Here is a 24658-nt window from a genome sequence, read left to right on the forward strand (position 1 = left end):
TCCAGGGATGGTGACTCAACCACCTCCCTGGGGAGCCTATTCCAGTGCTTAACAACCCTTTCTGTAAAGAAGGTTTTCCTTGATATCCAGTCTAAACTTACCCTGGCACAACTTGAGGCCATTTCCCCTCATCCTGTCACCAGTGAGAAGAGACCAACCCTGCTCCCACTGTAAGCACCTTTCAGATATTGGAAGAGAGCAATAAGGTCTCCCCTCAGCCTCCTCTTCCCCAGACTAAACAGCCCCAGTTCCTTCAGTCTCTCCTCATAGGGCACATTCTCCAAGCTCTTCGCAAGCCTTGTTGCCCTTCTTTGGACCAGGTTTGGACTAAAAGACAGAGAAAGTTTTAAAGGTGAGAAAGTAAATGGATGGAAATGACTTTAAAGTAAACTGGATCTGTTCTTAAAGGGGTAGGATGCTGCCTTTCTCCTCAGGTCCCTCTCAAGCACAGGACTGGGCAGTCTGCAATAGTCCTTGTATCACAGCTGCATGAGCTGAAACACATGAAAAAAGATCATGTCCTTAAACACAGTGCTTGTGCTGACACTCCAGGGTGAAAATTCCTGCATGCCATTTATTTTATGTTATGTGTTGTTGTGTGAGTGGGAGGAGGAGGGTGAGCCAAAAAAATAATCTGTCCTACAAATAAACGAGTGACGGTGAGGGCAGCTGGGAATCAATCTGCACATCACAGGAGATGAGAGAAAGCACTAGGACAGGACATGCAGGACTGCACAGGCCTTCTCTGCACATCAGATGGAAACATGAGAACAAGAAAAATATTTGGGGATGAGGACATATGGTGGAGGTACATTACTGTTTTCTGATTAAGGAACAAAATTTCATAATACTTAGTCTCTACCTTTTCAAGCTGAAATTCATTACTACATCAAAGTGAGTGCTTTGCTGCTAACAGAGTAAATATTTCTATTTAGAAAAATGTGCAAATTACAGGACTTTTAAAGAACCGAGTGGCTGATAGTGAGTGGCTGTCTGGCTGGAGTTGATCTTAGTAAATAAATTGATTTTGATGTAATTAGATAATAAGTAATAAACTTAGCTACTGATTCTGACAATTTGAAACAAATTATTAAATGTGTGTGCTGCATGACACATGAAGCACTTTTTAATGTGTGGTGGTGGGTTTTTTTTGTATGTATGTTCCATTTTGTTTTTCAGCCTCTCCACCTTGCTCCCTGCCCGCCTGTAGTACTACAGTGTGCTCAGCCTGTAGCAAAGTGCTGTGAGGAAAGGCTGAGGTTCCCCTTGTTCAGCACTGGAGCTAAGATGGTTTCTGCCAGCCCGAGGATCCCACCCTCTTCCAGAGACACAGGTATGTAATGTGCAGAAGTCATGGGCCTCCTGTGTTCTCTCCAACTCCACAGCTTGGGCTATCTTGACTGCAGGAGCACGCTGTTCAAAAAAGCTGTAGCAGCTAATTTTTGGAAGCAGATACCTGGATGGAGATGCTTTTTCATCAAAAGAAAACATTTGCACAGATGTGGTTGACACAGGAGGGCAAGATCTCATTCCATATGTCATCATTAATCTTAGCTGAGGTAACTGCAAATGTGTGACCGTCACACATGCAATGACACAAAACATGAAGCCAACAGGAAAGTACCTGGCTACCAGCTACATGTGGTAGTACAAGTAAATCAGACTGAACTGCAACAGCTGAGGATATTAGATGAACTTGGAAGTTCCATGAAGAAATTACTTAAAAAATAAAAAACCACAACACCACCTTTGCCTGTCTCTATGGCTGCTACCAATATGGGTGAAACGTGTCAGCATTCCATTATGCTCAAGTCATCAATGTGCAATTTAGAAGTTACTGACTTGTCTCTGTATTTCAAAGCAGAACATCATCATGAAAACTCTGTGTGCAGGGAAAGTTGTAACATATTGCGTGAACCATCTGTATTGCTGGTTGATGATGGCATGTCATGGGCAGTACAGATGATGGCATGTGGATAGTCTGTTTTACTGGTAAGCAATCTGGTAAGAATTTAACACTAATTAACGGTCTGAACATCTGCTAACTCAAGAAGTATAGTTGGAGGTGCATAAAATCCTGGAAAGTAAGCTGTTCTGTAGGACTCAGACCCAGTACAAAATCCACCTAATTCTTTGCCTTTTCTCACGTTGATTCCAAGCACTCCCTGTTCCTTCAGAAGGCCTCACCTTCTGGACATGCCATTACCAAATGTTTCTGTGCTAGTGTTTTGTTCATCTATTACATTGAGCTGCAGTTTTGAGATATTGCTTCTGTGGTCTTAAAAAATGACTGGCTTGAGAAGCCTATGGGCTCTCCTTGCAGGATGCTGCTTCTGCACCATGCAGACAGCCTCTTGGTTTGTTCCAAGCTCAGTGACACTTTTCTGTACAGCCATGAACAGATATCACAAGCAGTCTTAATTTCCCAACCTCAAGAGGTAGAGGTTGGGTTTGTTCCACTGTGTGCTCTTTTTGTTTTAAACCATTTCTGTGGAGGGATTTTTTTTTTTCCTTCCTACATGTGGTAAATTGAAGCTGACACCGGAGCGGTGTACAACATTAGATTTCAACAGGACCCCTAAGAGTCCTTCCAAGAGTGTTTCTTTTAACAAGGTTGCATGTGGAGACACATGCCAACCTCATGGGGGGTATCAGGTACCTATGAGGCAGCATGGGACAGTTATATTTCTCTTAAGTGAGTGCTGATTCTCTCTAGGTCCTGACCATCTGCTCCGAGAGAAGGCCCATACAGCCACACAGAACTCCCCAGACCTCATGGGACTCTGCACCAGTGGGATTCTGCAGATGTATATTTGCAGTATCACAGTCAGCAACAGCACAAGCTTGGTAAGTAAAGTGCCCCACTCACATTCATGTGCGTTCTTTCAAAGTGAGATTTCAGACAGGCAAGTGAAGATATACTTCAGTTTTATTGTTGTTTAGGCATGGATAGAAACATCAATTCTTTTGCGCTCTTGGTTCTTGAAACGTGCCTACAGTGAACGTGGAGCAGTGAAAAACGCGGCTCCTAGGACTGACGATTTAAAGTGCATAGGAGATCTAGCAGAATTCCAAAGGATGAGAAGGTCTTCTAATTCCTTTCTCATAGCTGTGGAAGTCGAAGGACTTTTGTTCTTCTCTTCTTCCACCATGCTCCCAAGACAGTGGTACGAACATTTTCAACCCTTCCCTATGCTTTCCCTGATGATCTTTGGAGGTTTCTTCTCTGTGTTTAAAAACTATTTGTAGTGTTATAAACAGACGGTTGATTTTTGCATACTCCTTCCCAGCATTCTGTTGCAACTTTTTTTCCTGTTTAGAGTCACGCCCACTGTGATTTGTTAAAAAAATGTGTTATCACTTGGCAGTGTTCTCGCACCAAAAGAAAAAAAAAGATATATTTGTATATAAAGTAACTGCTTTGTGTGTTCACGTTTTATTTTGGAAAAACAGGTGTTTAAAAATTTTAGAATTTTTTTAACAAAATTCTAAAAAGAAAAAAAAAAATCACAATATTTACAGAGATAACATAATGGCTTAGCCATGCAAAACAAATCACTTTGGTTTTTCCCCCATTTTACTTTGGTTTAAATACTGACCAAGATTATAATTTTTTTTTCTCCTCTTTGCCAAATAAAACAGTAACAAATCAAAAGTTTAGAGGCATATAACAGGATTTCCCTCTAGTATTTTATACAGCATAGAGTCTATAGGACTTCTTATGTATTTTAATCCATGCCAATGCACTACAGGAAGCTTTTATTAAGACATCAGTCACTACTGCCCAGACATATAACATTTTACAAATTTACAAGTAACAGTGTTTTCTTCCCCCCTAAATAATGCAAAAGTGGCAAAATACATTTCCTAACGTCCATCTCTTTCTTTTATTTATTTATTTATTTATAGTCTTTTTTGCCTACCAGTCTATAAAAACATACTTTTTTCCCTGGATATTTGTAAAAGGAAACCTGATGTTCTGCGTGCTTTGCTGTTCCTCTCCATCAATCCACCTATCACTTTCTTCCCAAAACAATCCTTCCTCGCAGAATGAAACTTCCCTCTCCCTTAACAACAATTCTCTATCAGCCATTCACCCTAAACCATTTTCTTATCAGTACCGTTCTAAAAATTTCCTCAAGCTTAAAACATGTTTATAAAGTTACAAACTTGAATGTAACTAAAGATACATAGACATTTCATTGTTACAATTATATGTACTGTTTGATAAATTAGGTACCAGTTAAAAACACTAAAATTATCTCAAGGTGCATTCAATATCTGTAGCATAGTTAACAAAACACACAAAAAATATATATATTCTATTTTTGTGGAAAAAAATGCAGCTTTGATATGATCACCTTTTTTTAAAAAATCTCCAATTCTGACTGATATCTCTTTGAAATGAAGAAAAGGTACAGTACTTTAAGGCAGCGGATAACGTAAAGGAATCAAAATCAAACCAGAAATCCAGTTCCTTATCCTAATTTTAACACGAAGGACAACAGGCAATGTATGAGTAAAACGTACGCCTTGCTTTAAAAGGAAAGGACCACAGGCCACCATCTGCACGTAGGCTATGAGTGTTTCACTGTGTTCCTTGCTCAGCTCCCAGCCTTCTCCATTGAAATTCTTTATTCCCTTTCTGGCTGTTTGCTTTCCCTCAGACTTCTTAAATTCTCACTGTTATTAACAATTCGGCTTATTTTTGTCACAATTGTCAGCTCTCCTCTTTACTGTGACTTCTAAAAAATGAAAAAGGAGATCAATGTTTTCCTTTAAGACAATCTTACGCTTTAGGTATTTGCTACAAAGCAGAGGTTTCACTGATAACAATCAGAATTAGACATGTACCTGCCCAAAGGGTGCCATAAAAACAATTGAAATCAAACCATTACACTATACATCAGAATAACAGCAACTCCCAGAACAAAGCCTTACAGTGTATAAAAATAGCTACGTAAAAAATTTACATAAAGGCAAACAAAAAGAAATCTTCAGTGCAGACATTTACAAAAAAATAGTTTAAACAGAACACAACATGGTGACCTATTATCATGGCTGTTGCCAAAATTAGTTATTCTGTGTGTTGGGTTTTTTTGTTGTTGTTGTTTTGTTTGTTGTTGTTGTTTGTTTGTTTGTTTGTTTTAGCTTGAGATAATTGTGTCTAAAATCCGCTGAAAACTTGGTAGTATGATCTGTTTAATACTTGAACCATGAATAGCTGTCACTTCTTTGTATACGTTTAAATACAATCCACGTTCATGCTTCAATTGGTCTACATGTATTCTCTGAAAACATGAAAGATAAAGGCAGTTAAGCAGGTTTAGATTTAAACATGTTAATCAACATAACTGCTCAGCATTCTGACCCCCAAACAAAAAGCTAATTAGCAGTACTTCCCATCTTGTTTAATATCTTTATTGATGACCTAGATGAAGGGATTGAGTGCACCCTCAGTAAGTTTGCAGATGACACCAAGTTGGGAGGTGGTGTCGATCTGCCTGAGTGTAGGGAAGCCATTCAGAGGGATCGAGGTAAGCTGGATTGCTGGGCTGAGGTGAATGGGATGAGGTTCAACAAGGCCAAGTGCTGGGTCCTGCACTTTGGGCACAACCCCATGCAGCACTGTTGGCTTGGGGATGAGTGGCTGGATGACTGTGAAGAGGAAAGGGACCTGGGGCTGTTGGCTGATGCTCAGCTGAGCATGAGCTGACAGTGTGCCCAGGTGGCAAAGAGGGCCAACGGCATCCTGGCGTGCATTAGAAATAGCGTGGCCAGCAGGAACAGGGAGGTGATCATCTCTCTGTACTCAGCACTGGTAAGGCTGTATCTTGAGTACGTGTTCTGTTTTGGGCCCCTCTACAAGAAAGACACTGAGGCCCTGGAACGTGTGCAGAGAAGGGCAAAAAAACTGGTGAGGGGTCTGGAGCACAAGTTTTACAAGGTGCAGCTGAGGGAGCTGGGATTATTTAGTCTGGAGGAGGCTCAGGGGAGACCTCATTGCACTCTACAACTTCCTGAAGGGAGGCTGTGATGAGGAAGGGTTTGGCCTCTTCTCCCAGGCAACAAACAGGACCAGAGGAAATGTCCACAAGTTGTGCCAGAGGAGGTTTAGGTTAGACATAAGGAAGAACTTTTTCTCTCAGAGAGTGGTCAGGCACTGGAATGGCTGCCCAGGGAGGTGGTGGAGTCGCCGTCCCTGGCAGTGTTCAAGAGGCGTCTGGATGAGGAGCTATGAGAGATGGTTTAGTGCTTGTGGTAGCAAAGGTAATGAGAGGAGGGTTGGACTAGATGATCTTGCAGGTCGTTTCCAACCTTGCGATTCTATGATTATAGAATCTATAGAATACTTTCTTCTCCCAGTTTAAAAGAACACTTTCCTTCATGATAGCAGCTGTTGCAATGTAGTTCCTAAAGCAAAGTCTATCTGGTAGGTAATGTACTTATGGATAAGCTTTAATTGATGCAGGACTACTGACCCAACAAAATAAAAAACTGTAATAAAAGATGGCACTGAAGGCTTGTGATGCTATTTGAACTGCTATGGCTAATAAACATCTTCAGCAATTTCGTCTCCACCTAATCCCCTCAATATTGCAATGCCGTGGAAAGTACAAAGTCCAGAAAAACAAATAAATACAGAATAACCCCCAGCTGAGGAGATGGCAGAATTTTCCTGTAGGAATGTATGTACACTGTGACTTTTTCAAAATCCAAATTTAGTTTTCACTTTTAAGACTTTTAAGTCACTCATAAGGTATTACTTGGAAATTCCCAATCCCAAGGAAACTCCAACGAAAGGGGCACACGGGAATACTGCATCTCTTCATATACTCTATAATCATTTTTCTTTAGTACAAAAATAATGAGGTTTATTTTTAAATTTCAGATAGTACTAATGTAGTGAAATGATCCATAATCAGAGCTGTATTCTTATGCAAATGAGAAATGTCATCATCCCACCATATGCTTTAAAGTCCTGCAGCCCAGAATAGGTATCCAGTGCTATTTAGTTACTCAGGGCCATCCACTGCTTTTCTATCGAGGAACTCCAAACACTGTGCTGCTGAACATGTACTACTCCCCTTTTAACGATCAGCTGATGATTAATTCAAGAAAACTGAGTATGGTGACCTACCACAAAGTTAATCTAAAATTACTTGTGTTGCTCAGAAAAATGTTCTGAACTCTCACTTTGAGTACCAAGTAGCAAGATATGGCATGTGGGTATGCAGCAGTGGTGTATAGACGTGCAGGCACTGGGTGGTGCTGTTGGTGCTTCGTAGTGCCCAGTAACTCCAGACAGAACTTCTGTGTCTGTTTATTTTTGCACACTTTATTTTACACAGATCCCGGCTGGGCAAGCTTGTATACCTGTTGCACTTTTACTAGCTTAACATACAGTATCTCTTTCCAAGAGCATGTGGAGAATCATACCACTTTGTGAGGTCCTGAATAAAAGAATGATTTTATTCTTAGAAAAGGTTTGTGCCTTTTGCAGCACTGATGAATAAAGCCCATCAAGAAATACTGCTTCCAGTAACGCAAGAGTGCTCCCGTGAGCATTTAAAGCCATAACTCAAAACCTTCTAAATGTTACCTACACACCTTCTACCACACAAATGCACAGGTAGGTATATACCACAGTGGTATATTATATAATTATTTTTTTCAATTCCCCAAGTGCACAATTAAAAAAAAAAAAAAAAAAAAAGCCAAAAAGCCAAGTACTACCTTATATCTAACTTATAACTTATTTCTTTAATGTGTGTCTATGCAGGTTAGAACTTGTAACTGGCTGGGGACTTGAGTCTGTCTGTCTTCATATCACCAGAGTCCAAAACCACTCTATTTCCTATGCCCAAAGGGTAAGCAACAGAAACCTGAGCTAATCCTGTGATTGTTAGACATGGATTGCGAGAGAGAGAAGAGGTGGCCAGGTGTTAAATTTTGCAGTATGAAACACCTACCTGGAATGATGACTGACACATTTTGTCTCTTAAGTCTCAGATTTATGATTGTTTTCTTCTAGTTTTTTATTTTCTTCTATATTTCCGAGATCTTTGTCTACATGTTTTGACGCTGTCCTAGAATGAAAAATTAGGGTCATTTTTGCACTTTTACAGCACTTTGTTCCATACACACATTAACGATGCTGCTCCCTCCTCTTACAGTTCTGCTCGGAGCAGAGCAATAGGCTTGCATATGATTGTAAATGGACCAATAGCACCAGTTTTCCCACTGAAGCCATGCTTGTGTGTTCTATATCTTGGGAAATCCAGAATTATTCTGAGCTAGCAAGAATGGTTGAATTGGTTGTGCAGATTCATGTATCTCGACAAATTAATTGTGAAGCTTGTTTCAATAAACAAGAGTTTGCTTTAAGGCATACTAAAATGTTACAAGTATGGCTAAGATATCTTGATCAACCTAGCAATCTTTTGTGTACTCGTAGTAATTGACTTTCAGAAGCTGTGCCAAACAGCAGCTCTTTAACTGTGAAGAAATTTAAGGAAAATTCAGGCAGCACCAAAAAAAGAAAACATTCTGTCTTCCAGATCTGTGCTGGCTCTGACTGACAAGGTTTAAGTAAAAAAGGGATTGTATAAATGTTTGAGGGGGAGAAAAGAGGTATGCCTCGTTTTAAATAGCAGGTTGTCTTTAATACGAGTGGTGGAGATGAATTAATGAGTTAAGTGCTTAGTTTGGCTTAGCACAATAAAACCACTAAGCCATTCATTTAATGTGTGAGAAGCCTCACTGTCTGCCAAGGTGAAAGATTCCTGCAGAGCTGCGATAACATTTTGAAGGCCACAATTTTTAAAATGTAAATGGGCAAATGTGTTTGAGTGGGACAAAGTAAATCCCTCGTGTCAAAGCAGATTATGGTATAGGCATTTTCTCTAAGGATAATTTGTTTCCCCTACAGAAAAGTAACATCTGTTGTGACAGATTTATGCATATGCTCACCCTTGCTTCAGAGTAAAGATCTGCAGTGACACTGACTTGCAAAATGCAATGAAGACACAGGTAGGTAGGCAAAGAAGTGTGACATGGGACGCTGACACCATGCAGGTATGTACCTTACAAAACCACCAATTCCAATTTTTTGCTATTGGAGTGTTTCAGTGCACATCCTCCATCTGAGCAAAGGCTGCGAGCCAGGGCTGAGCACTGTGCGTGCCCTGAACTGAAGGAGCAGTGAAAGGTACTGTCAATAAAGCACTATTTAGTGCTTATCTCAGCAAGCTTCTACGAGGTGCTAATGCACCTGCTCCTTAGCACCCCTGGGAATGCTGTGACAGCTGCTGGTGGGAGCAGTGTATGATGGGCTGTGCCAGAGGGCGTGCAATTCAGGGTCCCAAACCCCATGGAGTACGCTGAATGGGAAAAGTTTTGAAGTAGGTTACTTCCTAGGTGGTTCAAACTTGTAATTCTTCCAAGTTACACTTATCTTTTACCAATGTTCTCAGACTGCCTCTGTTCTGCTTGTGTGACTGTCAGAAGGGCAGGTGTCTGTGCAGAACCAGTTTTGCTGTAAACCTTCTTATACACAGATTCAAACTACTGATTGTCACAGGCAAATCTAATTTTAAAATGCCAAACTTGATACTTGAAGGAACACGTTCTACAGTGGTAAGTTTCTATCATACTGTGAACTTCCTACTTTCTTCAGATATCTAAGAGCCTGGAACACAATAAGTGCACAGGAGGAAAGGATGTAAGATGTAATGAAGAAGAAAATCCAATGATTTGGTAGAGGTCAACCCTCTCCTGTGATCATAGTAACCCTTCACAAATCTCTTTAATCCTAGTTAAAAAGCAAACAAACAAAATATCCAAATAAACAAAGCCTTTAAAAATTTGGAAAATTATTTTTTCTAATTAAATATAAATGTAAAAATTTGTCTGTTTTAGGTAGAGCACAGAATCTGTCTTGTCACAGTTAAGAAGCCTTTTCCACAAAGAAGTCTTTCACAAAACTGGAGATGATAAGGAAAGAGATGAAAAGCTGAAAGAATCTGGATCTGGGCAACTGCCAGAGCTGATATGAGCTGGAGGTGGGGAAGCAGCGCTGTGCTCATCTGCTCTCACAGTGCTGTACATGGGCACTGGGGCTGCTGCTGCAGACAAGTGAGTGGAATGGACAGACTATTGGCATGGCTCAGCATGATGCCTTTTTTTGGCCTCTTATCCACGTTTTTTTATAGGACCTAAAGCGAACTGGATCTCGAATGACCTGACACCTAACCGCCTAACAACAGGAAACTGTAAGTAAGTGGCATTACTGTTCTTTGATCAGGTTAAAATGGATCAATGACTACAGCTGGTAGGTCCTGCATTGCTATCAAGATTTATTTTTCAGGTGTTTCACTGTAGCTCTGCATTCAATGGAACCATGGTATTCCCTCACTAAATGCCATCTCTGTTTTCCTAGAGCCAAAAGGGGTGAGAATGGAGAGGTGAAAGGCAGCATTCTGACTTTGAAAGAGAGTTCCCCAGAATCCTGATGTGGAGTACAGTGAGCGTTGCTTGTCTGAAATCAGAGCAGCTTTTCATGTCAGAAAGCCAGACAGATTTAGATTTTCAGCATCTGAGACTGAAATACATACAAAGTTCAATTCTAGTGTCTTGGTGATCTTGCTGATCACCAAATGCTGATATATGGGCAGATTCAACACCTCAGTACAAATTCTATTTCTGTTATTTTTTGTGCTAAATAGTATTATTAAGGGACAGAATCAAAATTTGGACTGAGTTGCAGCAGTGTGATCCATTGGCAGTGCTGTGCCAACAGCAGAGGAATGGGCAACTCTGTCATCTCACACAAATGATGAACAGATCCGATAAGCCCCTATTTTAGTATGCTTTGGCAATGTTACACAATCCCTGAAGATATTCAAGGCCAGGCTTGATGGGTTCCTGGGCAGCCTAATCTAGTGGTTGGCAACCCTGCCCCCCAGCAGGAGAGTTGGAACCAGATCATCTTTTGAGGTCCCTTCCAACCCAAGCCATTCTAGGATTCTATGATATTGTGAAAGCTGATTGTATTAATATGAGCTTACTTATATCTCTTGGCTGGTTTTTTTTTTCTTCTTTTTTTAATCATTTTTAAAACAGATCATTGCAAGTTCTTGCTAAAATCATGACTCATATTTTACATTTATCTATGCTCGCTCTTCAGGAAAATGATTATCCTCAGGGAATGCTAATCAAAATGTCTCTGTAAGTAGTGCCAAAATGAGGTCTTCGGTTTTCTTTTGAGTGTGTGTTGAGGGGCCATTATTTTCACACGTTTTGTTTAAATATTTTTTATAATGCTTTTCTTAATATAAGGAATTTTTTTTCCTATCTCCATTGTTTTACTTGCTTTACTGTAAATACACTCTGCATATAGGTTACACACACACACACACACATACATATATATCTCCTTGGAATTTAACTCCTAATTTCTTTTTATCTCATGCAACCAAGCCTCAGCTGGAATTCTGCTGAAGAAGAAAATCTGCAGTGCCTTTGTCTTGTTATCAAGCTTGTGATAATGACAGGTAAGAAAACACACATAGATGGAGTTCTAAGTGTTGAAGCAAGAGCTATGAACTTCACTGTCAGCAACACATTTGAAAGGCATGTTAAGACACTGAACTGCAATGCTGAAAAGGATTTTGTAGGAGCTGAGGATCTCACCCCACCAAACCTGGACTATTTGCAACCTCTTACCCTTCACTCCAATTTTGCCTTCTAATTCCTACAATTACTTTTAAATGCCTATTTGTAGGAAAAAAGGCAAAAAGAAAAACATAACAAAGGAGCAATTTTCGTAAATTCAATTTATTCCATTTTCATGCAAGTTTTGTGATGTTAACTGACGCTTCGGGAGTTGTTCTTAACTTGGTCTTTTCTCTGGAAAGCAATTGCATGAAAAACAATGCAAGTGCTGCATCTTGTTGTAAACATACAGCAAGTTGCCTGTATATTTGTCCTGCTACATTTGGTTTCGTATGCTGATTTCCTATAAAGTATCAGTAAAGCAGAATTGCTATGCTTCAAGTGTTCAGTTTCAGAGCGAGTCAAGCAACATTCTTGATTACTGTGATCTAAGGAGAATTTCAATATTTTGTTGTGCTCTGAGCATGAACAATTTCAAGACTGCTGCTGTGCTTCAATTTGCCCAGCTGCATATACTTTCACTGCATTTTAAATCTACATGCTGCACTTCCATGCCTGGAGAACAGGGATAAAGGTTGCTGGGTATGTTGCTTTCTTTCTGAACCTTTAATGTGTACAGAACTCTCATTAGTTTCTGGCAACATGAAAATTTTGTATATAAAGGATTTACAGAAGATGGGTGTTCTAGAACTGCTTAATTAAGATACAGCAAAAGTTTTAGTAAGATTCTTCAGTGCCATATTATATCCTCTGATCAGTGCTAATTAGTTCATTATATGCTTTTTGGAAAATGGACAAAGCTGTAGAAAACAAGCATTTCGCCTTCTGCTCAGATGAAGGAGAGACAAAGCATGCTGGGATAGGGAGCCTCAGCTCTTAACGTGAGACAGGGCTGGTTGCAGGACATGGAATACAGATGAGGCCCTGATTCATGGGATAATATTCATAGTGAGAAGAATATGTGACAATAATCAGCTTTTGCATCAAGTGGAGCTGAGACAGTGAATAACTCTATAAGTGATTTATTGTGAATATATTCCAAAGCTACAAGTGTAATTTCTACTTAGCGTGGAAGACAAAACAATAGAAGATTATGCAAACCACAACACCCATAATGACAAAAGTAATGTTTTTCTTGCCTCGGCAGACTTGGAAAGTTCTGTGCTGCTGCCTTCTCAGACTTTCCTTTGGCGTCACTTTAGGGATAGAGATTAGGTGAGTTACTGTTCAAGGGTGGGTTCAATAAGTGACTACTATCTGTTGGCCTGCACGGGGATGGACAGTTGTGATTGGACACAGACTGTAACTGAAGGTGTAAGGTGCTTTTTACAAGGAGTATTTTTACTTCTAGATTATAATTTATGCTGAAAAACTTGTCAGAGAATTCAGCTTGCTCTTGCAAGTACGGCATACACAAGTTAGGGAGGATAAAAACAGGTCAACTTCAATATATGCTGAGAACATGAGATTGTCAGTGACAATATATCAATTAAGGGTTTCAGAAGCCAGCAACATTGTATGAAATAGGAAGACTATTATTTAACTATAAAGGTTTTTTATTGTTATTTTTTTGTTCCTGGTGAACCTTTTTAATAAATTCAAGCTCTAATTTTACTTGAAGCATGTATAAGAGAAATTGAGCACAAGGAAAAGAAAAAAGAATATAGAATATTCCATTTAGAATATAATGTATCCTATATTAGAAGAGGAAAAAGCTATCTTAAATCACAAGCTCATTTCAGCAAATGACATCCTGTAATCTAGGTTTCTAATCGGCTCTCACCACAATATATAAATGGTGCAGAGAAAGATACTTTACCTTCTCTGCCCTCCTTGTATCCTACCACCTCTTGCAAAAACCCAATCACTGCATCATTTTATGACTGCACATTCTCATATTCAAAACAGATGAGAGAAAATGATTCTAGACATTATTACAAGAGTAGCAAAGTGTAGGAGGAGGAGCTCAACGTTATTTTACTAGATGATTTTAAGTTTTCCAACTGTAACGATTCTATGGTTCTATTATTACTTCTTAATTAGTAAGCAAAAGAAGCATGACCTTTGGAAAAAAAAAAAAAAATTGCTTCCCCACCCTTCCATAGTATCTGAATGTGGTTTTGTGCTCTGTCAAAATCAGCAGTTCTTTATTTGCAGAACTTCTAAAAACTACTTAGTTATGTCTAGAGAACATTCCTTATGTAATATAAAAAAAACCCTGCATTTTATAAGAAAAGTAGATTGAGAATTCTTTGTTACACTTTGTCACTTTTCTGTCACACATTTTAGATTTCATTTGAGCTAACTGTAATGAAAAGTCACAAAAAGAACTTTAAGATTTTTTTTTATATACTTGTGCTGATTTGTTTTTATTATGCATAACTTCTTTAATCTCCCTATTTAAAAAGTACTTAACAACAACCTTCCAGACAGCAAGCCTGTTCTAAGTTCTCCCTTGGGACACATATATGATGATAAGGCCAAATGGCACACAGTCATGGCCATCTTTAAAATTATGGAGAAAAATGGCTACACTTTAATAAAATGAACTGGATGATCTCAAAGTGGGCCTGAGTGATAATACAAAAACTTGAAAGCCAAGCAGACCTCAATGGCAAATCCTGTGCTAGCTTAGGTTGGTAAAACACTCATTTGGATGACGGCTTCTATCTTTTCTGCAACAAAAGGTCTATGTTTACCATTTTTACTTCTATAGATCTCAAAGTATATGTGAATGAATGAATGAATGAAGGACCTAGATAATTTAGATCTGTTCTGCAATTTAGTCCGCGTTTTAAAGCAGAAGAGTTACCCAAATTTTTAAGTGTAGACAATTTCCAGTAGCAATTGAGCCACATAGGAGGTGACTTCCCACAATTAACTCACAGGTACCATATCAGCTCAGATTTGGCTGTCAGGAAATAGAACCTCATTAGAGACAGCTAACTATGAAAAGTCTTGGAGTAAGCTGCCTTTATCCAAGAGAAATATCTTGTTGAGCTTTAGGGCATGCCAATCAGAAGTGTCAAGTTTCCTTTCTCTATTAAATGCACTTAGTATAACAACTTGTCCCTGTCAGACTACTGGAATGCTGCAGGAAGGAAAACAGGTAAATATATGTTTGTGTTTATGATTATTTTTTAAAATTTAGTATCAAGTTTTTCATAAATTCTTACTTTGATTTCTTCACATAGAGCCAGTAGACAACACCTGCAACCAGGGCAACCAACAGAAGACCGACTACAATCCCCACTATTAGTTTTGCCTGGTCATTAACCTTTTCACTGTTGTCATCTGAAGCAAAGAAGAAAAGTTAATGAGTTAACTTATGATGAAGAAAAGTAATACAGCATTTTAAAAATACTTGCATTAGAAATGAGAAAAGGAGTCAGAACATCAAAATGAAAAAAGGAAAAGAAAAAAAAAGAACTGTTTCAAAAAGACCAAGCGAAAAAAACACAACACTTAAAGCTTCAAGGAAGTCATGTTCCTAGTCAATCATGGTGCCACCTGCTACAGATCAAGTTGAGTCCTATTACGAGGGACTGTTCAGTGATTCTGCATATGTCTTAATCTGAGGCAATGAACAGAAAGGATTATGGAGATAGAAAACTGTACATACCATTTCTGTCCTCTGGTTCATCGTACTCTGGAATACTTACTGAAATGAAAAATGTTAAAATTAAAGATAAAACATGTGATAACCTGAATATTACTTATAATTATTTGCATCAGTGACACTAAAAAAATAATGCAATATTTGCCAAACATCTTTAAGAAGAAGTTATTCTTTTATAACTGTAAGATATCCAACTGAAGAATCTTGTTCAATACTATAATATTAATCTCAGAAATATTTATGTGTTCCTCTTTCACAACTATTAGCTTCTTAATATATTCCCTCACTGAAAATTGAAAAAGTCAATACCACTAATGACAAACTGGAATTTGAGGAGTAAAAGATGGTTATGTAGTAATAAATAAAGACTTTGTCTTTTGTAAGTAATATTTTATTATACTAAATGTACATTCTTTTGTACCATTATGGTGTAATATTACACAAATTACACACAAAACTCATGTTTTATAAATATATATATTGTATACTTACATTGAATATAAAATGAATACATTGCATACATGATATAACTAGTCAAGGAAGACTACGCAGCTTCATTCAGAAAGCTATCAACACATTCTGCATTCTACTATACTATTAATGGTTCTATTGCTTTTGAGACAAAAAGGTAACTACGTTACTACCAACATTATTATGCACATCTAGTCTTCATTTGTGCATGAAGTGTGGATACTCTATGTGGAACTACAACTTTCAGAAAAATGGTCTTTAGAAGATACTCACTAGCAGAGACATTCAGAGAGGTCACAGTCCTTTCTAGCTGATTTTCTGCAATGCATGTTAATGTTACATTTTCCTCAGGAGCAATTATAATTTTACTGGAAAATTTTCCATTAACATACTTGGTCTCCTCTGTCTGAAAAGGTAAAAAATGAAGGTTAGCATCCTTGAAAAAAGCAAACAACAAAGAATTTATTATCTGTATTTACGCAATGAAAATGTTTAGAGAGAAATAACAATCAACCATATTTCAGTTTTCCAAATAACTTTTCCAAATGACAATAGAAATAATTCATTATTACATGGTAATGCAAACATTTGGATTGCCCAGTCTTTTCTTGTAGCTGTATCTACATTTTGCCCAGGACATACTGCAATAAGACTTCTAAAGAGGTATTTTTCAAAAGTTCACCAGACCCTGTACTTGTTTTTGTTTATTCCAACTATTTAAAGAATATCCAAAGAACAAAATTCTCCAAGGAAACCCCAAAATGAGATGTCTAAGTTTGCATTTCTTTATGACCACTGTAAGATTTCCACTTTACAAGATTCCAAATCATGAGTTGTTTCCACCCAAGAATCATTTTGCCAAGCCACACCTATTTAGTGGTACCTGCAGCATCAGTGCTGTAATGGTGATGAAGGTGTTCCTTAAATTTGCTGTACACCATTCTTACATTAATACCATGTCCAGAAAAACATTATTTTCAATTAATTAGTTATATAGACTCAACACAATTCCTAACCTACAGTTGCAAGTAAATGGGCATGTTTTCACAGTCATGTAATTTATGAAGGGCTAAAGCAAAACCTTAGGAAGCAGTGAAATCTGCAGGAACAATGGGCATTATACTTTCAGTCTTCAAATGTTTGTATACGCATCTAATTTATTTTTCCCATCCAGACAAAATATGGCAATTCTCTGCATGTGTTTTGGTTATCAATATGAAGATATTTCAGTTTGCTCTTTTTTCAGATATTTTTCAAGCTGCTTAAGTCTTCATATTTCTCCCCCAGGCTGACTGCATTTTGGTTTTGTTTCCAAAACGCAGTAAGAAACAATGATATAACCACACAAAAATAACATATACATTAGGATAAAACTGCAAAGTCCATTAGGAACTACAGTGAGCATATTTTCTGATTTTTACTTGTAATACTTCCCCCAGCTAATGCCTACATCAAGTACCTTATTACTTTCTAACACAAATTTTAGAGTATTTGTAAATCCTTTATGTATTTGGCAAAGCCACATTATCCAAGCAAAATGACTGAATAACTTTAAAATGCAGATTTTAATTACAAACTTCTTTTTCTCCTTCCAGCTTCATCTTGTAGGTGAGGGAAACTTTTTACCTTTGCAATATGCATAAGCCCTTTATCATGAGAAATTATCCATGCAGGTACCAGGTAGCTATTGTCCACATAAGCCTGTAATATAATTTACCCTCCTTCTCTCAAAGAAATAAAACTGATTAAACTCCTTCATCTAATTACTTCCAAATTTTTTCTTGACTTTATACACCAAAACATAAGAGGCGTGATTTAAAGTAGTAAAAGAGATACTTGCCTTATTTATGAGGCTTCCACTACCAGTAACTGTCCATTGCACTGCTGGTTTGGGAAATCCTTCCACGTGACAGACAATTGTTTTAGACATTTTATTTGTATTGGTTTTCTTTGTCATTTTGATTTGAGGCTTTCCTATTTGAAAAATATTACAGTTAAACATTTTATTTATGAACAGCATAATTAATAATCATAGCTTTCTTGCTTCCTTACCTTCCACTATAAGTTTAAGTGTCTTTCTTTTCTTTAGCCCTTCAACTTCCTGTAGAGTAGTTTCACAGATGTAGTTTCCGGCATCTTGATACTGCAGACTTGAAAATGATGGACTTGTTTTCATTCTGGTATTGTCCTGATGGAGCAAGGAGTTAATCTTTTGAACTCTAATTCAGAATACATTAACCTCTACATTACAAAAGTGACTGGCATTAACAGATTAGAGTCTTACACTTCAAGTGTCTCCCTGTTAGTAACCACCTTCAAATAGCAGAGAGCAACATCTGAGCATGAAAAGTGGAAACTATTGGATGTTGATATAAGCCGCTTCTCTTCACCTTCAAGTCAAGGGCATAGATGGGAACAACTTTTCTGAGCTTCGCCAGTAGTCTGGTGAAAAATGCTATTGGTACAAGTTGACACACTATCAACACACCTCTAGTAACTGAGCTTAGGAGTTCACTACTAAATGACCTCAGGAATCATCATTTTTAGTTTCCATCAGTACTGGTGTTCTTTAAACCTGCTATCTACAACAGCTACTTTTTTTAACCACCCACTGAACAGCCAGCAGCCAACATCTAATCTCTCAACCAGCCTTGTCCTGCTAAATTTACTGGGACCGAGATTAAGCTTACCAAAAATAAATAAATAAATAATTGATAAATTCAAATTCCTTCAAAGGGCTTTTTCCTCTTAGCAGGACCTGATTCTAAAAGTTCCTCATACAGACCATTTCAATAAAATTGCATTTGTGTTATACTGTTCAGTAGTTCTCTGAGAATTGAGCCAATAATTACAGTAACTAATTTTTAGTCATCAATTTAAAGTGGTGTCTCTTATTTTAGCATTGCACATAAGATTCATTTTAACAATAGGCCTCCAAAAGCCAAATCAGCATAGTTCCCGCCCTCCCAAAACACTGAAGTATCAACAGTAATATGAAGTGATGAATACACAGATGAAGTGTGAAGTAGATGAATCACTGACCTTTATCCAGAACACAGTTGCATTTCTACTTGAAGAAATTGTGCATGACACAGGCAGGGCCTCTCCAATCTGCTTTGTGACTTCTCCACTAGGAGTAAGCTGCAAATCCAGATCTGGGGCACAAAGAACATTTGTCAAAATGGTAATCTCAGAATGCCTGTGCCATAACATAGGCTTTCCAAGAAAAGAAAATGTGACTAATTGCACTCATTACATTCATTTGCTCAATAAAATCTAAATCAAACTTAGAAGAAAGGAAGAAGACAGAATTATTCTAAAACAGGCGTTGCAAGAACATTCACATTTTTGCTGTAATTACAGGCTAACAGGAAAAGTGAAAACTTAATAATTACTAGACAAATTGATATCTTTTTTCACCCTTGTACTACTGAAAGGGTGAAAAAAGAGGCACAAGAATCCACAGGAGTATTCAGCATAGCAGTATTTGTTTCTTGAAAGAGGAAGCACAGGCTGCTGTGAGGGAATCTCTTTTTCAGCCAGATTCAAGTGTACTTTCAGTGGAGGACTCAAGCAGGTGGGGACAGATTAATTTGAACAGTTACTTAATAAAATGCAGAGAAGAGGATAGGAGGACAAGGGGTAACTTTCGGAAATCTGATAAAACAAGATGATTTTTATGCTGAGCATATGGAGAGGATGAGAGTGGTCAATGTAGCGTGTGACAGATGATACTGACTGAAGAGACAAGAGGCCTGAATTATAAGGCTGGGTGGCCACACATGAAGCCCTTTGATTTCTTTGTTTTCATTAGTAACTTAAAAGTCATTTTGTGTTACTCAGAGTCCAAGCTTTCCCTGACCTGTTTTGGCTTCAGGGAAATTGCAGAATCAGTGATAGCTGTGTTTGACGCTAGGGAGGGTGAGACCCAGTAATAGAAAGATCAGGAAACACTGCTCCAGAATTTTCTGAGTATATGGATTTGGCAGGCTAGTGATTGCTTTTTCAGGAAAATCCTACAATGAAAGAAAAGCAGAATTTGCCAAGCTAAACCTCTATTTTGCTTCCCTTCTCACAGAGCTTTGCCTGTGAGCCAAGTTGCCTGGTCAAATAACTATCACAGATGCACACACACAATAGCTCAAATGGCAAGCATACATGGTTTCATCATGAATATAGCACTAGAAAAGCACTGCAGAGTATCCTTTTGGCTTTTAAGCGGAGTTAAATATATATATATATATATATACTTGAGGCAAAATCACAGTTGGTAAAGGAGGGAAAAACAGTGAGTTTTACTTAACAAAACAGTGAACTTGACTATTGGTTTCATTCAGCGGTTGCCCTGGGAACACCATTAAAAAGCAGGACTTCAGGGAGAGTCTATGGTCCATCCAGTACTATTAGACTGCATTATTATCTGTATTATAAAGTCTAATGGCTACTCTGAGAGGTCCCAGATCCGCATGAATGAAAGAAACGCCTTGAAGGGGAAAAACTGTATTTTTTTTCTTTAGTCTTTCTTTCCCCCACCTCCCCAACTAGCAAACCCAAGAAAATTAACAAAAGCTACTCCAGATTTTACCACTGCTTTCACAAGGGGAAAAAAAAAAAAATGGAAGAGATTTGTTTCTTCTAGCTCAGCTCCTCTTGAGTCAGAAGAGTGGGTTGAAGACAAAGCTACATTTCCCCCCCCCCCACAGCGACTCTCCAACATTTACTTAAACTTTTCATTCTTTGAAGCATGATATCACCTCAAACCAGAGATCACTAAAGAACAATGAGCATCTTCTTTCACATACACCACAGAAAGGAGAAACTCATTACATTTTTGGCCATCATCTCAAGCAAGACCGACACTGAGCCTCAGTTCAATCCTTCAAACTAGTCCTCCGCCAGGGTAGCAAGCCTGAGCCCCCCACAACTCCATCTTGCTGGTGCTGTAAGTGAGACTACATTCCTCTCACACATGGGTCTTCTTGTCGCAGATGTTCAGGAAAATTTACATTATGTGAGATGAACTGCACAGCTCGAAGCACTGTTTTCTGAAGTTCTTTTATGAGGCAAACATAGAATTAACATACAATTTCTCATAGGATTCCCTCGAGGAAGAATCCATAGAGCAATTTGATTTCTTTCTTTTCTCTCTCCCACCCAAAATTTGCTTTATGAATACAGTATTTCCCTATATTTGATGGGTAACTCAGATGCCCAAATGTCAGTGTTCAGCTTTCTGTGAAGTTCATAATGGATTCACCGGTGTAAACAAAATTTTGTATTGCCTGTATTTTTAATGGAAATGAAAAACCTAAAGTGTCAAGATCAGAAGTGAGGAAATGAAAAGTCCTGGCTCAGAATGAGCACTTTTACAGTGTAACACTGCAGAAATACTTATCCACATGAGAAAATAAAAGTAATGAAGCAAAGGAGGAAAATAAAATTTAATACAAATTAAAAAGTATTATTTTAAGGACAGGTACAAAGGTTTGGGCATTCAGGAGGTACAGAACTGTTCTGAGCCTCACCTAAACAACAACAAAAACAGAAAAAGAAAAAAAAAAAAAAACAGAAAAAAAACCCCAAACACTACATGAACAAAACGAATATCTAAGTTGCTTCTCCTTATGTGTTAACCTTATTGAGATAAGATGAAAGGACATCAGACTAATGTGAATGTGACTGCAAAGAACAACCTTCAGTGCGAGCCGCTGTCTGTCTGAGCACATTCTGAGGCATTGCTGGGTCAGAATAATTTATCATATCGTGACACATGAAATATCAGAATTTTCACTGTACAGTGCAGTATATAACCTACAATGGTTACATAAAGTGAATCTCTAAGCCAGGAAATTGAGAAAGTTTAGGTGTTTAAGCAGAGATACATTGAAAGGAAAAAAAATTTTAAAACCCAACCTTAATTACTTCAAACAAGCCACATCATTCAGCTCACCATGAGTCAGTTAGAGAGATCTCCTTAAGTAAAGCAGAGGTGCAAGTTATGTTTTCTATCCTTATACAAAAGGATCCAAATACAAAATGCAATGACTTACAGTGCACAGTGATGGTGGTTGCATCCATCATGCTTTTGTCAGTCAGAGAGCACTTGTATTCTCCTGTTGCATTTCGTCTCACATCTGTCATTACATAAGTATCTGAGCTTCTTATACCTTCTGTTTCTCCCTGTGGATGGAAAACAAAACATTTATTGCATATGAGCCTGCTGAAAGCTTTTTTTTTTGTTGGGGATTTTTTTTAATTGTAAGGCTACTGAAATACACCAAAATACATTTAGTTTCAGTATTACTGAAATGCAATTACCCATTAACAACACTAATGTTTATTTCCTGCATGACCACAGAGTTTATAAAACCCTACAATTAAAAGCTTACTCTTTTAGTTGAACAGCTAACATACTTAAGAGAATATGAAAATAAGAAATCCAGAAGTTCAGTAGAAAGATGATGAAAGATGACTGAAAGGGTTGGAGAAACTGCAACTGCAAAACAAATTGCGTTTCTTAATTTGTATCTCAAACGTCATGCTCATTTCAGAAGGTCATGAAGTAAAATGTACTGCATTACACACACTCAACATGCACAGCCCTGCTCTATCCACATCAGCATATACACTACCTTACATGCATTTATCCACAGAAACTGGGGCTTTGTCCCATTCCCCAGTTTCTACCAGATAACAGCTGACTGTCTTTGAACACCTTTGAAGCATGTACAGAATGAGAGTCTAATTCGTATCTATAAATCCAGAAAGTGATTTACCAGGTTTGTCACAATACCCACGAGTCTTGCAAAGGAATTGCAAATTCCAGCTCCCAGTAGCAGGGAGACTTGAAGATCAGACGGACTGCAGTGTTCAGCTTGCTCACTGTGACCATAGAGCAAGGAGACACATGGCATGCAGTAAATTCCTAGGATGACTCACTGCACCTAAATGGCTGAAGAGGACTTCAACTCCTGGTTTCCCTTGCTAACCTTCAGTAACCAAAACATGCCAGGAGCCTAAAGTAGAAAAGGATTATGTTTGAAGGACTACACATACAGTTTTTGAAATACTCGCAAGCATGCCATAGCTTTTGGCTCTCACATTCAACTCTGCTCAGTGCTGCAATAGGAACAAAAAGGGGATATAATATTGAAGAGAGAGAGAAGCAGCACACAGGAAGAAGGTAGGAATCTTAAAATACAAAGCCGCATCTGTCTGTGGATTCCAACAAAACTAAAATTAACAGTATCAAACCCTTTATCTTTCCTGATTGTCATCTTATACATTTGACAGATTTGTTCTACACTTTCTCTTGCACTCTCACGCTGTTTCTTTTTCTTTACGACTGTATGCCACCACACAGTTTAATTAATAAATACAGAACTAAAAGAAATTGCAAAGATTCACCCGTGAAAGTAAATTAAAAAAAAAGGCTGAATTAATTTCCCGTACTTTCATTGCTGAATCTGTCCATTGTGACCAAAATAAGATGGTATATTCAAAATGATAAACTGCTTTTGTCAAAACTTCTTTTAAAAAAAAAAATATATGATGATGTGAAATGAAGAATGGCAATTTTTAGTAGGTTGAAACACCAAAAATCTTAGGATAGGGGAAGGAGGCTCTTTCAAACTATTTTGCCAACTCAGGTGAGATGTTCTTAGAGTCTGATGTAACGGCCAATGTCTATCTTTCAATATAGTTATAATTCCTTCCTTCATTTGTTTTAGAGTCACGTATGCACTGACAAGCATCAATGTCTGTAAGACGGATTCATACAGAATATTTCACTACACAGTGACAGCAAGGAAGGACTTACTGGAATGTAAAACAGGAACTCCTGTGGAGGAGGGTTGCCATTCCCTGAGCACTTCAGAGTGACGTTATCACCTTCTTTAATGGTACTACTTTGTGACAGCACTCGAATAGTCACCTTCTCTGTTGGATCTGTGAAAACAACATACACACTTAATAGCTTCCATAAAAAACTACAGAGTAATATGATATGCATGGCTGGAGTGTTCATGATTTCATCATGATAAAGTTATTTGCATGTGTTGATCTTTCTTACAGAAGACCTGAAGTCCATCACACTTTCCATACTTTGGCTAATTCAAGTAACCACAAAGAAGCCATACAATACAAAAAATCATTTTTATTAACTAAAATATCCTACCACTGACACAGCAATGACTACAACTCTATGAAGTGCTTAAGAGGAAAAAATATCCAACCCTGATCAGCACGAACAGCTTCACACCATGATTTCATTATGAGGGATTAACTTGTCCTCTGTGAAGCTTGCTATATGGAGGACTGCAGCAATCAGAACAACAACAGAGGCTCTCAGTGCCTTGCATTAGTATTAGATATTAGCCTTCTTCCATTAAAAGGAAGAAATATGAACTAAGCAACTCTATTCAGCCTATTCTGTATGCTGATCACAACAACCTTTCACAAAGATGAATTCCACGAACATAATAGGACCCTTAACATAGTCAACAGAACTGTAAATGTAACGCACTTCTGTCATGTTCACTGAAGTTGAACTATAACTTACATTTTACTTGAGTAATTTTTTTAAGGCAAAGACGAAGTATATGTTAATAGATGCTATTCTTCCTAAGTAGAAGCCTAAATAAATTTTTTCAAATACAGAATAAAATGAAGAAAATTAAAGGAAATATTATTGGCAGATAACTCTCGCTGCTTTAATTTCAATGAATAAATAAAATTCCAAGGATGCATGTCTTGCACTAAGACACAGTACAGCACACCTTATTAGACATGAAAAAAAATTATCTAGACAGCAGAGAAATCCTTGTCTGACCGCTGATTCTCTGTGTTTAATGAAGCATGGGCTCTATGACCCTTCTGACCCCTTAAGGCACT

At 37.9% G+C, this 24658-nt stretch overlaps 1 protein-coding gene and 1 long non-coding RNA gene across 3 annotated transcripts in view; one reads left to right on the top strand and one right to left on the bottom strand.

Moving 5' to 3' along the window:
- Nucleotides 1-1259: 1259 nt before the first annotated feature.
- LOC122177270 lies at nt 1260-15484 on the top strand. 2 transcript variants are annotated; one of them, XR_006178027.1, is made up of 10 exons: nt 1260-2847; nt 7505-7633; nt 7784-7871; nt 8933-9033; nt 9922-10137; nt 10215-10278; nt 11189-11229; nt 11482-11555; nt 12824-12891; nt 14871-15484. It is a non-coding gene; the product is annotated as an uncharacterized LOC122177270 (long non-coding RNA). The 2 variants fall into 2 exon arrangements; XR_006178026.1 differs by lacking the exon at nt 7505-7633 and having other exon boundaries at nt 14871-15480.
- Nucleotides 2912-24658, bottom strand: part of ALCAM (activated leukocyte cell adhesion molecule) — a 121789-nt gene continuing 100042 nt past the window's right edge. Inside the window, exons 7-16 of the mRNA XM_042866476.1 lie at nt 23586-23713; nt 21817-21946; nt 18809-18921; nt 17819-17954; nt 17607-17740; nt 16040-16172; nt 15299-15337; nt 14853-14970; nt 7974-8090; nt 2912-5291 (exon numbers count right to left, since the gene is read on the bottom strand). Of these exons, the coding sequence (XP_042722410.1) occupies nt 8003-8090; nt 14853-14970; nt 15299-15337; nt 16040-16172; nt 17607-17740; nt 17819-17954; nt 18809-18921; nt 21817-21946; nt 23586-23713 (1019 nt within the window). The 3' untranslated portion in view covers nt 2912-5291; nt 7974-8002. The remainder of the gene's footprint in view (nt 5292-7973; nt 8091-14852; nt 14971-15298; nt 15338-16039; nt 16173-17606; nt 17741-17818; nt 17955-18808; nt 18922-21816; nt 21947-23585; nt 23714-24658) is intronic.

This window comes from Lagopus leucura, unplaced genomic scaffold, assembly GCF_019238085.1.
Source record: "Lagopus leucura isolate 7727_CA_CO unplaced genomic scaffold, USGS_WTPT01 Super-Scaffold_100001, whole genome shotgun sequence".
NCBI lineage: Eukaryota > Metazoa > Chordata > Aves > Galliformes > Phasianidae > Lagopus > Lagopus leucura.